Here is a 12,752-nt window from a genome sequence, read left to right as displayed (position 1 = left end):
CAATGAGCTCACCAACTTAGATCCCAAGAGTTTTGATACAATCCAAGATTATGTAACCAAAGCAAATGAGCTAAGAGCAAAGCTAAAGGATTGTGGAATTGACAAGAAGGATGCTCAATTGATATTCAACTTGTTGGACAAGCTTGCACCAGAATATGCAGCATTTGTATCTAGCTTCCAAACTCATCGTTTGACAGTGGGGAGTTCTTATGTTATGCCTTCTTTTGATGCTTTCACAGAAATGTTAATATTGGAACAATCTAAGTTGTTGAACATGGGGTTTCTCAAGTCTTCAAAGTCCAAGGCTTTGGTAGCAAATCAAGGAAATCAAGGAAGTCAAGGCAGAGATTCCAACAAGAAGAAGAAGCAATCCAAGTCTAAGCCACACCAGGAAAAAGGACAATCATCCTCTCCATCACAAGGTGATTTTTCATCCTCTTCCAAGAAGGGGACACCACCTAAGAAGGATAAACCAACTTGTGCATATTACAAAAAGTATGGTCATGATGAGCATCGATGCCACGCAAAGCAAGTTGATGAGTTAACCAATCTTCTCAAGAAAAACAACATCAACTTGCCATTCGCCTACACAAAGAAGGATTCAACTCCTTCCTCTTCCTCACAGTCTAAGGGAAAAGGGCAAGCATTTGTGGCTACAACAGGTTCTTCACAACAATGGATACTTGACTCAGGTGCCTCATATCACATGGGTTCTACAAAGGAGCAGTTTTCTTCATTGGAGCCATCTAAGGTACCTCACATTTACATAGGTGATGACACACAAGTAGAGGTTGAAGGGAAAGGTTCAGTTGACATGGATGATGGAACATTTGAGAATGTTCTCTATGTTCCTAACTTGTCTATCAACCTTCTCTCCATCTACCAAATCACTCACTATGGGAATGGGAAAAAGGTTGAGTTTACCCCAGATTCAGTTGTGGTAAAGGAACTTGATGATGATGCCTTGGTAGCAGTGGGACAAGTCAATGACAACTCTAGACTTTATTCATTCTCCCACTTTGTGCCAAGTTCACCTTCTAGGGCCTTGCTTACTCATTCAAATTCAGAAAGTAAGCTATGGCATGAGCGGTTTGGTCACCTCAACTACCGCTATCTTCAGCAGCTAAGCACTAAAGACATGGTCACAGGTCTTCCTCGAATCAGTTTTTCAGAGGGTGTATGTTCAGGTTGTTCCATGGGCAAGCATCCCGAAGAGAAGTTTGATAAAGAGAAAACTTGGAGAGCTTTGGAAGTTCTTCAACTTGTTCACAGTGATGTAGCAGGTCCATTTCCAGCACCTTCATTCAGTAAGGCCCGCTATGTTCTTACCTTCATTGATGACTACTCCCGCTTCACTTGGGTCTACTTTCTCATTCATAAGAGTGAAGTATTTGACAGATTTAGGACTTCAAGACTCGTGTGGAGAAGCAATCGGGAAAGTGGTCAAGATTCTTTGCATAGATAATGGAAGGGAATATGTGAACAAAAGACTTGAGGATTTTTGTACATTTGAGGGGATTGATCTTCAGCATTCTGTTGCATACACTCCACAGCAGAACGGGGTTGCAGAACGCAAGAATAGAACTCTCAAAGAAATGGCTAGCTGTATGATACATGCACGTTCTCTTGATCCCGCCTTTTGGGCAGAGGCTATCAGTTGTGCCACACACATCCAGAATCGGGTTCCTCACAAAGCTTTGCAAGGTATTACTCCTTTTGAAGTTTGGGCTGGTAGGAAACCGATTGTGAGACATTTCAGAGTCTTTGGGTGTCCAGCATGGGCTCGCATACCTCCACAGAAACGCAAGGCATTGGAACCTCAGAGTCGACCTTGCATATTTGTTGGATATCCTGAGGGTGTTAAGGCATACAGATTGATGGATCCAGAGACACATGAGGTATTCATTGAGAGGAGTGTTCACTTTGAGGAAAGCTCTCCTAGCTTAGCCTCTCAACCTCCTCCACCTTCCTCCATTGTGGATAGTGATGTTAGTGATTTTGATGATGAGACTACCTCAACTCCGACTCGCAGGGTTCCACCTCTGCAGGGTCCGCTTGCAGTTGAGGAGCCTCGTTCTCCACCTCCACCTAGACCTCGTTGGGCTCGACAGACACTTGAGTCCGCGGGTTCTCTTGTTGGGGATCCTTCGGATACATGGAGAACTCGATCACAACATCAGGGTCTTCCACATGCATTCATTGCTACCGCTTCCGATCCACAAACATTTAGGGAAGCATCAGGGGTTCCTGAGTGGGACCAAGCTATGGAGGAAGAGTATAGTTCCTTGATGAGGAACAACACATGGGAACTAGTCCATCTCCCTAAGGGGAGAAAGATGGTTCGATGTAAGTGGATCTATCGGACCAAGTTTGTAGCGGATGGTAGTGTGGATAAGTATAAGGCTCGGCTTGTTGCAAAAGGTTTCTCGCAGGTTGCAGGTGTTGACTATACTGAGACCTTTGCACCCGTAGCCAAGATGAACTCCATTCGTTTGACACTTGCTATTGCTGCAGCTCATGGTTGGACTGTACATCAGATGGATGTGAAGAGTGCTTTTCTTCATGGTGATCTTGATGAGGAGATTTATATGGAGCAGCCACAGGGTTTCATCCAGGATACTTCCTTGGTTTGCAGACTAAGGAAATCTCTCTATGGCCTTAAGCAGGCCCCCAGGGCTTGGTATGCCAAGATGGATTCTTTTCTTCTCTCCGCAGGGTTCACTCGGTGTCATTCCGATCCGAATGTTTACATTTTGCGACAGGATGACTCTCACTTGATACTTGTGCTCTATGTTGATGACTTGATCATTACAGGGAGTACTTCATCCATCATTAGCAGGGTCAAATTTGCTTTGCATGACAGATTTGCTATGACTGACTTGGGTCTTTTGCACTACTTTCTCGTGATAGAGATTTCACAGTCACCTACCGGGATCACACTATTGCAGCCCAAGTATGCTCTTGATCTACTTGCACGCTTTCATATGGCTGATTGTAAGCCTGCCCCGAATCCCTTTCTTTCAGGAATCAAGCTTGAGGCTCAGTGTTCTTCTCCACCAGTTGATGCCACTTTGTATCGTCAGCTTGTGGGTAGTCTCATCTACTTGACTCATACACGCCCTGATATTTCATTTGCAGTTGGCATGGTTTCCCGCTTCATGCAGGAACCACATGAGCTTCATTGGAAAGCCCCAAACGCATTCTTCATTACATCCAGGGTACACATCACTATGGGATTCACTATGCAGCAGGCACAGGACTTCGCTTGGTTGGTTACACAGACTCCGATTGGGCTGGCGATCTAGTTGATCGTAAGTCTACTTCTGGTTACAGTTTTCACCTTGGTTCGGGCCCCATTTGTTGGCAGAGCAAGAAGCAACATGCTATTGCTCTCTCTTCGATTGAGGCTGAGTATCAAGGCGCTGTTAACGCAGCGACTGAGACCATTTGGCTCCAGCAGATTCTCACAGAGTTTGGTTTCACCACTCCATGGCCGACAGTTCTACATTGTGACAATCAGAGTGCCATTGCGATCTCGAAGAACCCGGTCCAGCACCAGCGGACCAAACACATCGAGATTCATATGCACTATATCCGAGAGCTCATTCAGGAGCAGGTTATTGATTTGCAGTATTGTCCTACAGCAGAGCAGGTTGCTGACATATTCACCAAACCTTTCACCGAGAGTAAGTTCCAGTAGTTGCGAGCTCTCTTGGGGGTGCGGGATGTGTCATTAGGGGGGGTCAGTTGACTTCTCCTTCCTCTCTTATGGGGGGGACTTTTTCCTCCTTGAGGTTTTGTCCTCCTTCTTTGAGAGTCTTTTGTACATTCATCTCTCTTTTGGGGGGGAGTTTTTTCCGACTGGGTTTTCTCCCTTTCTCCGTTTGTGAGAGATTGCATTGCATTGTTTTGCTTGCATTTGCATATTGTACATGGGTACCTATCATGGCCTAGTAGCCGGGACCCATCTTGCATTGTTGACTTGAGTCTTCATTCCCCTAAGTTGCACTTAAGGGGGGGTGTTGGTGTAAATAAATATTCATTTTGGATATTATTACACTTACTTAAGTTAACTTAGGATAATGCATCTCATCGTAATTTGGAATTGAGACACTTAGGGAAGTGTGCACTTAGGGATAGAGCTTGTAGGAGAAATTCCACCTTTTGTGGTCTTATTTTGCTGTTACACTGCACATTCGGTGGGTCATCCACCTCTTGTGGAATATTATATTATTTCTCCTACCTACCCTTAGTATTTCTTACCTACCCTTGTTTCTCATTGAGCCACATGTCATATTTGTGAGCCTATACATCCATATGGCCTTGCCTATATAAGCAGGCCTCTATTCATTGTATTGGTTAATCCAGTTGATCATTTGTATATTGATGAGAATACAGTTTGTTCTTGTCATTCTATTGTCTCTTTTATGCTTTTCATTGTGCCCTTGATCTTGGCAAAATCCAACAATAAGCTTTCCAAATAGTATAATTTTTAATATATTTATGTTTTATTTCTTATGAATGTATGTTTTTCATCGAACATTAAGGATTGTGTTTCACACGTGGACAAATTGAAAAATAGAGAAATTTTTTTGTAAAAATTATCTTTTCCCTAGGTATTGATATCTTCATTTCAACACAAAAAGAAGTTAGGTCAAATGCATACAAAAAAAGTTATGCATTATGGAATACACATCTGTCCAAATTACAATTACTCTGACTTAAAAAATTAACTAAAAAAAATATATGTAACAAAAAAATATGACAAAATATCCATCCACTAGATATTGGTGTGACAACTCCATATTTTAAAAATTAGAATTTTCCTCTTGCTATAAAAATTATTATGCATTACAGAATAAATGTCACTTCTGAAAACGTTGATTACTATAAATATTAAGTTATTAAAAGTTACATAACAATATGGACAATTAATTTCTAATTATTTAAAAAAAATAAATATTTAGAATGTATATGAAAAATCTCACAAATTAGTTTACATAAAGAAACGAGACTCGGACTCGGCTCTGACTTGGCGAGGCCGACTCGACTCGGGATGTAGACTCGCCAAAAAAAACTCGGCTCAGACTCAGCAAAGTGAAAAACTCAAGAAATTTAGAGATTTTTAAAGATTTAAAACTTGTTTCATGCACTCTTTATTAAATACACCTTAAAGACAATAACATCATCAAATAGAAGCTAATTTGATTACATACACAAGTATACATTAATCACATAAGCATAAAAGCGAATTGTAGCTGAAGGAAATAACAAGCATAGATATATAAATACTGTCAAATATATACAATATTACAAAACTCGTGGAATAAAAAATACATGTCATCATATGATCAAATGTTCCATACAAATATCAAAAGTAAAAACAACTACAAGCCTATGGCTCAAAGGATCTTGCATCCCTCCTACGAAGGCATCTAAGGTAGGTCCTGGATGATTCGGCAGCCATAGCCTCTCCTTGTGACACCATGCCACCCTCGCCAACATCAGGTATATGAATATTTGTGTCACTGTCTGCCTGTGGCTCTGCTGTCTTTGCTTGTGCTCTCTGCTCCTCCTCTGCCATGGCTACAATCTCAGCCTTTGTATCTGCTTGGTCGACCCAATCAATATCGTTGTTACTAAACAGGTTCTGTAGCCTCAGTGGTCCACTCGGCTTCAGGATCAACCTCCTCTAGAATGATAGGGGAAATGTCGTTTTGTGCACTCCGTTTTTGTTTGAGGTCGAGGTTGTAGTGAACAAAGACAAGATCATGCAACTTCTCCACAGATAATCTATTGCATCTCTTGGAGTGTACGTGCTCAAACATACTCCAATTGTGCTCACAACTAGATGCGCTGCATGGTTGGCTCAAAATGCAAATGGCCAACTTCTGAATATTTGGTGTTTTTGGGCCAAAAATGTTCCACCAATTATTTGAATTTGAAGTGAGAAAAATAAAAAAAATCAGTCTGTCTCTCGACTCTCATTTAACAATATATAATAAAATTAAAATTATGCCTTAGAATGTATTTTTACCTGGCATCATAGTAGTCCTACTTTCTTTGTAGATAGGACGAGAGAAGTTCTCCCCTTGAGCACTAGAAAAGAATTGTATCTTTCGCATAATTTCGGTAGTAGTACAACCAGCAAGTGCCATTTGTTCTATGATTGAGTATAGCCCAATAAGAACCTCCTCATCCGCCTTGAAAGTAGGGCTGAAATGGAATGCCGGATTAAGATAATATTCTGCTGCATGGATGGGCCTGTGAAGCTGGTTATGCCATCTCTTATCAATGATATCCCAAATGGGACGATACCTACTCTCATCTCCTCCATACAAGAACCTGATGGCCTCCTTGGCCCTATCCATGCCCTCATATATGTAGCCCATTGCAGAGTTTTCCCCATCCACAACTCGCAGGAGAACCACCAAAGGCTTAACAAACTACAAAATTGAAAATATTGTGTAATTTATAAAAATGAGCAAATAAGAGAAAATGATGAATAAATTATAAAACAAAAACTTAAATCGTAGAATTTATAAAAAATTTACCTTCACAATCTCAGCATGAGGGGTCCAAAAGCTTCCCTCATCAAAATTGCTTTCTGCCATATCTATCCCTGCAACGGTAGCAACATAGGATGAGGAAGCCCACTCCTCACTAACAATCATACGTCTCAAAGCCGCCTTACACCGAAGTATGGACTGTAATGTAATGAAGTTAGTGGCAAATCTGGTGATTCTAGGACAAGCTAACTCCCTCTGCTCCGTGTATTGCCTCATAAGAGCTAACACCCATGAATGATTATATGCAAATTTGCAAATATTTTTTGCCCTTTCTACTTTAATCCATAGGAGTTTCCCGATATCCTCCAACATGAGGTCAATGCAATGGGTGACACATGGAGTCTAAAATATAGATGGGTGCCTCTCCATCAAAAGTCTACTTGCAACAACATAATTTGCTGCATTATCGGTGACTACTTGTACCACGTTCTCCTCACCGACCTCATGTATCACCCCCTCTATTTTCTCACATAGGAATGTGGTGTTTTTGCATTGTGCGGACTCATCAATGGACTTGATGAAAACAACGTCCCTTGAAATTAAAAATAAAGCAAGATCAATGATCATTCAATAAATCATTAAATAAAAATTCAAAAAAAATTAATGATTAAATGAAATTAAAATTAATCAATCACCTGCGGAAGAAACAAGAAAATTAAAGAGAGTTCCATTTCTCCTATTTGTCCAACCATCAGTCATGATGGTACAACCTGTCCTACTCCATATCTAGCGTTGATCTTGTAATTCACCCTTCACATCACGCACTAAATCTGACAAAATTGCTCCCCTTTAAATCAGATTTAGAAGGCGCTTTGAATGCAGCCCCGCATATGGTAACGATATCAACCATTTCCTGCCAATAAGGAGACCTGTCACAAATAAATTAAATGAGATAAGTTAAGTATGTACTACTACCATGTACAACGAAAAATCAAACAAAGAATCAAACTATAAATATTAAAACAATCAAACAAAAAATATTCACCTAGTTGCAAAGAATGGAACAGTGCAGTAGACCCAAAACCTGCCGACTGCCATTCTAGCGGCGTCATGGACCTCCTTGTTCTAACCCATGCTCTCAAGCGATGGTTGGGAGCCAGGAGTTTTGTGAGGCTTAAAGTAGGAATCCAACCAAGATTTACGAATTCTAGGACCAATGCTAACACTCCCACTACCACTGGTAGTGCCAGGACCGTGAGCACTAGCAGAAGCAGAAGCACTAGCATTGGGATGATATGGAGGCATGGAAGAAGGCCCTCCAACACAACCAATGCCTGCCAAATCCTCCTTTTGCTTCTTTGCCATTTCCTTCTTTTCTTCAAGTGCTTCAATTGTCACATAGCACTCACATGTAGCCTCAATAGTTGCTAATGTGCATGGTGTGATATCATGGCCACATATGCTGGCAAGATGGTATTTTAGTCTATATATTCCTCCATGGAATATTGTTTTGCAATATTTACACTTTGTATGTCCTTTTATTTGCTCGGGAAAATCTTCATGATATTTCCGAGCGGGGTCCTTTCTAACTGGGAGTTTAGAAGTAGACATTGTATGATTGTAATGTGAAAATTGAGGCAAATAAAAAAGTCAAGGTTGCTGCAATAAGACATTATTACAAGTACAAAAAAAATTAATATTTGAGAATTTGTGCATTGTCATAAATTAATATAAAAAAAATTGTACATTTAAAAAAAACAAACTAATGTAGGTACTAAGGCAAGGTTTGTAAATTTAAAAAAAAAAAAATGTAGGGTTTGATCAAAATTTCAAACCCTCCTTTTTTTTAAAGAAATTTACAAACCCCTATGGCTTACCTACATTAGATTTTGGAAGAAAATGTAAAACTTTCAAATGAAATGAATAGAAAATTAATCAAACAAATTATAATGAAATTTTTGCTTACAAAAAACATAAAAAAAACTCAAAAAATCAATCTTACCTCTTACAACAAGCTTGAAATGAGATGCAAACTCTTCCTTTCCAACTCTTGATGCACCAAATGAAAGTATAATGCAGCCCCAATGTGATTTATGGACGAAATCTTGAGCTTCCTCCTTTCTATTTTTCCTTCAATGAACCCTTGTTTCTCCTCACAACTCACCTTTCTCCTCCTATTTTGCCAAATGAATGAAATGAAGTTCACTTTTAGGCTAAAAGCATAATATAAACAAAAAAAATCAATTGAAAACATTTTAATTTTTTTTTTTAAAACTTAAAATGCACTGCTGCTGGCCGAGTTTGGGAGTCGGGACTCTCCAAACTCAACGATTTTGGGCGAGTTCGAGTCCAGGCGATTTTGGACCCCAGACTCGACCAAGTCCGAGTCTGAGCCCCCTGGACTCGTTGAGGCTCACTCGGCTTGGGACTCGCCGAGTCCAGGCGGTTTCGAGTGATTCCCGTTTATCTGAGTTTAAATTCTTTATGGTTTAGCTACTATAGGTTTTAGAAAGTAAAGATCTGATGCAAAATTCTGATTTTAGTGTCAAGTTTGGCCAAAAAGTGTAACCAAGTATTATGGGATCACCCATAACTTCTCCAAGGGGTTCGATCGTCTTTGCTAGGCAATGTGGGATTAAATAGAATCTCTTTCTTTTAATATTTTAAATCTCCTGTCCCCTCCATGGGCATCCAGGTACATTTAATAGGGGGAAAATATTTAATTTTTAATTGACATCTCATTTATGTCCTTGGTCCCCACATAAGTCATTCATAAAATAACAATATTTAGTTAAATATTTTAATTTAACTTTATAACCTTAACTTTATCGATAGATAAATATTATCGAACGACCATTAAAATTTCACAGTTGGTATAAGACAATTACCACTGACATGAACGTCAACCAAGAATCCACTGGCGATACTGACCTGGCCCAAACTGACTTACTATAAATAGTATGCAGAAACCACACCAAAACGCTTCAAAATTGCTTGAAACTGAAACTATCTAGGCCAAATGCCCTCAAGATCCCTTAAATATTTTGGTTAGCCTACAAGTCCATAGCAAAATAGGCTAACGACAAACTTAATCAAATGGGCTAGAAAGGGGACATTACACCTTTAACCTCTTGGACTTCCTTCTTTTCCATCCCTAAATGCATTAGCACCTTTGTTTTTCTTATTTCGACTATCTTCTTTAATCAGTGTTATTATTTTGGTGATAATTTTATCCTTTGATCATCACTATTACTTCTAGCCCTACTTTATTATATTATTTATTATTCACAGAGTTACCCGGGGATGCGTCCCCGACCTGAAAACCCCCGTCCTCGTCTCGGGGATATTTCGGGGACTTGGGGACGGCCAGGGGACGTTTCCCCCCGTCCCCAAATTGCCCTGTATTTTGAAGGGACTTCCCCGAAACGGGGGGACGCCTGCCCTAGCTCTGGGGGACGTCCGTACGTCCCGGGGATGGCTAGGGACGGCTGGGACGTCCCCAATCCGTCCCGGGGACGGCCAGACATCCCCCATATCTAAGGCCATTAAAAAATATTAAAAAAATAAAAAAAGTAGTATTTTCAATTTTTTAAATTTTTTTTCTAATATAGGCCCCTTATTAATTCAAATTGTTATTAAAAATAAAAAAATTGAAAGATAACATTAATTAAATTTTAAATTTATTAATTTAATTCATAATTTTGACAATGAAACTATATGGCAGTAGTGTAGCCTTTGGGCATTTTGACACAGAGATTAGAAAATTGCCTAAAAATCGCCAAACTTGGCGAGTCAATAGAAAAATAACACCCAATGCCTTTATTAAAGAACAAGTTTTTTTGGCCGCCTTGTATCGCGACAAGGAGCGCTGCCCCTTGACCCCACCTTGGGGGCGCTGCCCCCAAACCCCCGTTGAAAAATATGGGGGGAAACTGCGTCGATAGAAGTAGGGAAAATTTAACCTCTTTGTTTTGACATTTTGTATGTTATTTCTTTAATATCTATTATGATATGCATATTGACAATGTGAATGAATTGAAATTCTGATTTATGAATGCATAATTGCATATTGTCTATTGAGTATTAATAATGTTGTATGTTCAGAATTTACATTCTAAAATGTTTTCAACTTTTCATAGTATCATACACATGCTATATCCATGTTTTATTGTTTTCATATGAATATAATGTATGTATGCATGCTTTATCCATGTTTTCATATCAACATTTAGAATTTTGAAATTTTCCTATATATTTTAAATTTTTCCTATATTTTATATAGCCGTCCCCTTTGCCATCCCCCGCTGTCCCCAAATTTGGCAAAAAAATTTGCCGTCCCGGAAATGCGTCCTGTCGTCCCCTGCCGTTCTCGTCTCGGAAACTCGGGGTAACATTGATTATTCATCTTGTTATTACTTATCACCTTTACTTCATATTATTATTATTATATTATTTTTCTCTTTATTACCCTATTCTCCTTTTTTTTCTTTTCCCCATGCTCTTGACATCCTATTCTTGACCTAAGGTCCTATTATTTAGAAAGCTTAGTCTGCAATGCATTCATTTTTTCATCATCCTGATGATGAATCGCTTACTGTTATCTGAAACGTTGATGCAAAAAAACTTACACAGTTATTTCTAGAAGCATACCAACTCAAGGATGGAATTATAATGATTATTAAAGTTGGAGACCCTAATCTGTTGTAAATTTTTGTTTTCATGTATGAAGCAGCGTGAATGTTCTGATAAGTTCTTGTTATGGGAAATAATTCAGGAATTTTCATGGAAGTTTTCAGAGTGTTTTCGTGGAGCTTGAACTGGTGAAATGTTTTAGGGTATCATAATGGGCTTTCTCTCTTTGATTAAGATGTGTTTACAGTAGTGATTTGATTTTCTATTAGCAGTTTATTTCTTTTGTCATCCAGATCTTTACTCAAGAATCAAGATTGTTTTTTCCCAGATATTTGTTTACAATGTGGAAGATGTTCCCTTGCTATGGACAGTGCTCATTTTTTTCGTATTTTTATTTCAAGCAATTTTACTCTTATGAATCTTAATCATTTTATTTGTTTAATGCAAGGGGGGATTTTCCTTTGTGTTATCTTATTTTAAGATAAGCTAGCTATATTGGCTGAAAATGTAAATTTGGATTATCAAGATTGCCAAAGCATTTTTCTAACAACTTTTTATTTTGGTTGGCACTAATGTTGACAGCCTCTATTTCCTGGAGAAAGTGGAGTCGATCAGTTAGTAGAGATCATTAAGGTACTAAAGGTCATTTGTTAAATCAAAATAGAATGGCTTTCTGACCTTTGCCATCAGTTTGATAGAATATTCTAAGCACATCTTCCTTGTGATACAGGTTCTAGGGACTCCAACACGAGAGGAGATCAAATGCATGAATCCAAATTACACAGAGTTCAAATTCCCTCAAATCAAAGCACATCCCTGGCACAAGGTTCTCATAAGTGTAGCTTTATTTCATCCCCAGCATGCTGGATATGCATTTTTCTTTGGCTTATGAGAAGATAATCAGTTCTTAGTTAATTCCATTAGCATATGTTGGTATCATTATTCTTCCCTCTGAGTTAAAACCTATTGCTAGAACAAGTCTTACATAAGCAATTTCTTACACTTAAATTTTTTAGGTGTTTCACAAAAGGACACCTCCAGAAGCAGTTGATCTTGTTTCAAGACTACTCCAGTATTCTCCAAATTTGCGATGTACTGCTGTAAGATTTCTTATATCACCATTGAAGAGTTTTTAAGTCTTTAAGGTTATAAATTATAATTATTCAGGCAATTTTTTTCCATGCAAAACTTATTGTTTGGATGCCTTGTTCATGTTAGGGAAATGAATGACCACATTTTTTTGCTTTAGTTGCTACCACATCTTTCTGTTATATTTGTAAGGGTACTGTCACAAATAATGTTAGTCCTTGATTCTATATTTAAGAGAACTACTTATTTGGATGAGGAAAATTACAAATCTTGTGAACTAAAGTGATATAATGGCAGACCTGATTTATTTTGTCAAACACAGACTAAAAGAAGGGATGTGTGAAATTTTGTAAAGCATCTGCCCAAAATTCTGACTGAGAAATATAATGTTTAGTTATGGTTTCATTTATCGTACCTATTTGTTTTGATATGATTTCTAGCTTCTAAATGGAAGGATGTGAACTTCCATTTGCTGACATGGGTTAAATGGAAGCTCAATAAATTCTAAGATTGATGATGCTA

General features: G+C 38.6%; 1 protein-coding gene across 1 annotated transcript in view; it reads left to right on the top strand.

Annotated features, from left to right (window-relative positions):
• Positions 1–12,752, top strand: part of LOC131061352 (shaggy-related protein kinase epsilon) — a 97,112-nt gene that overhangs the window by 47,029 nt on the left and 37,331 nt on the right. Inside the window, exons 9-11 of the mRNA XM_057995001.1 lie at positions 11,724–11,774; positions 11,872–11,967; positions 12,158–12,241. Of these exons, the coding sequence (XP_057850984.1) occupies positions 11,724–11,774; positions 11,872–11,967; positions 12,158–12,241 (231 nt within the window). The remainder of the gene's footprint in view (positions 1–11,723; positions 11,775–11,871; positions 11,968–12,157; positions 12,242–12,752) is intronic.

The sequence above is a fragment of the Cryptomeria japonica genome, chromosome 11, assembly GCF_030272615.1.
Source record: "Cryptomeria japonica chromosome 11, Sugi_1.0, whole genome shotgun sequence".
Classification (NCBI taxonomy): domain Eukaryota; kingdom Viridiplantae; phylum Streptophyta; class Pinopsida; order Cupressales; family Cupressaceae; genus Cryptomeria; species Cryptomeria japonica.
Note: the sequence above shows the minus strand (reverse complement) of the source record. Positions and strands in the feature narration are given on the sequence as shown.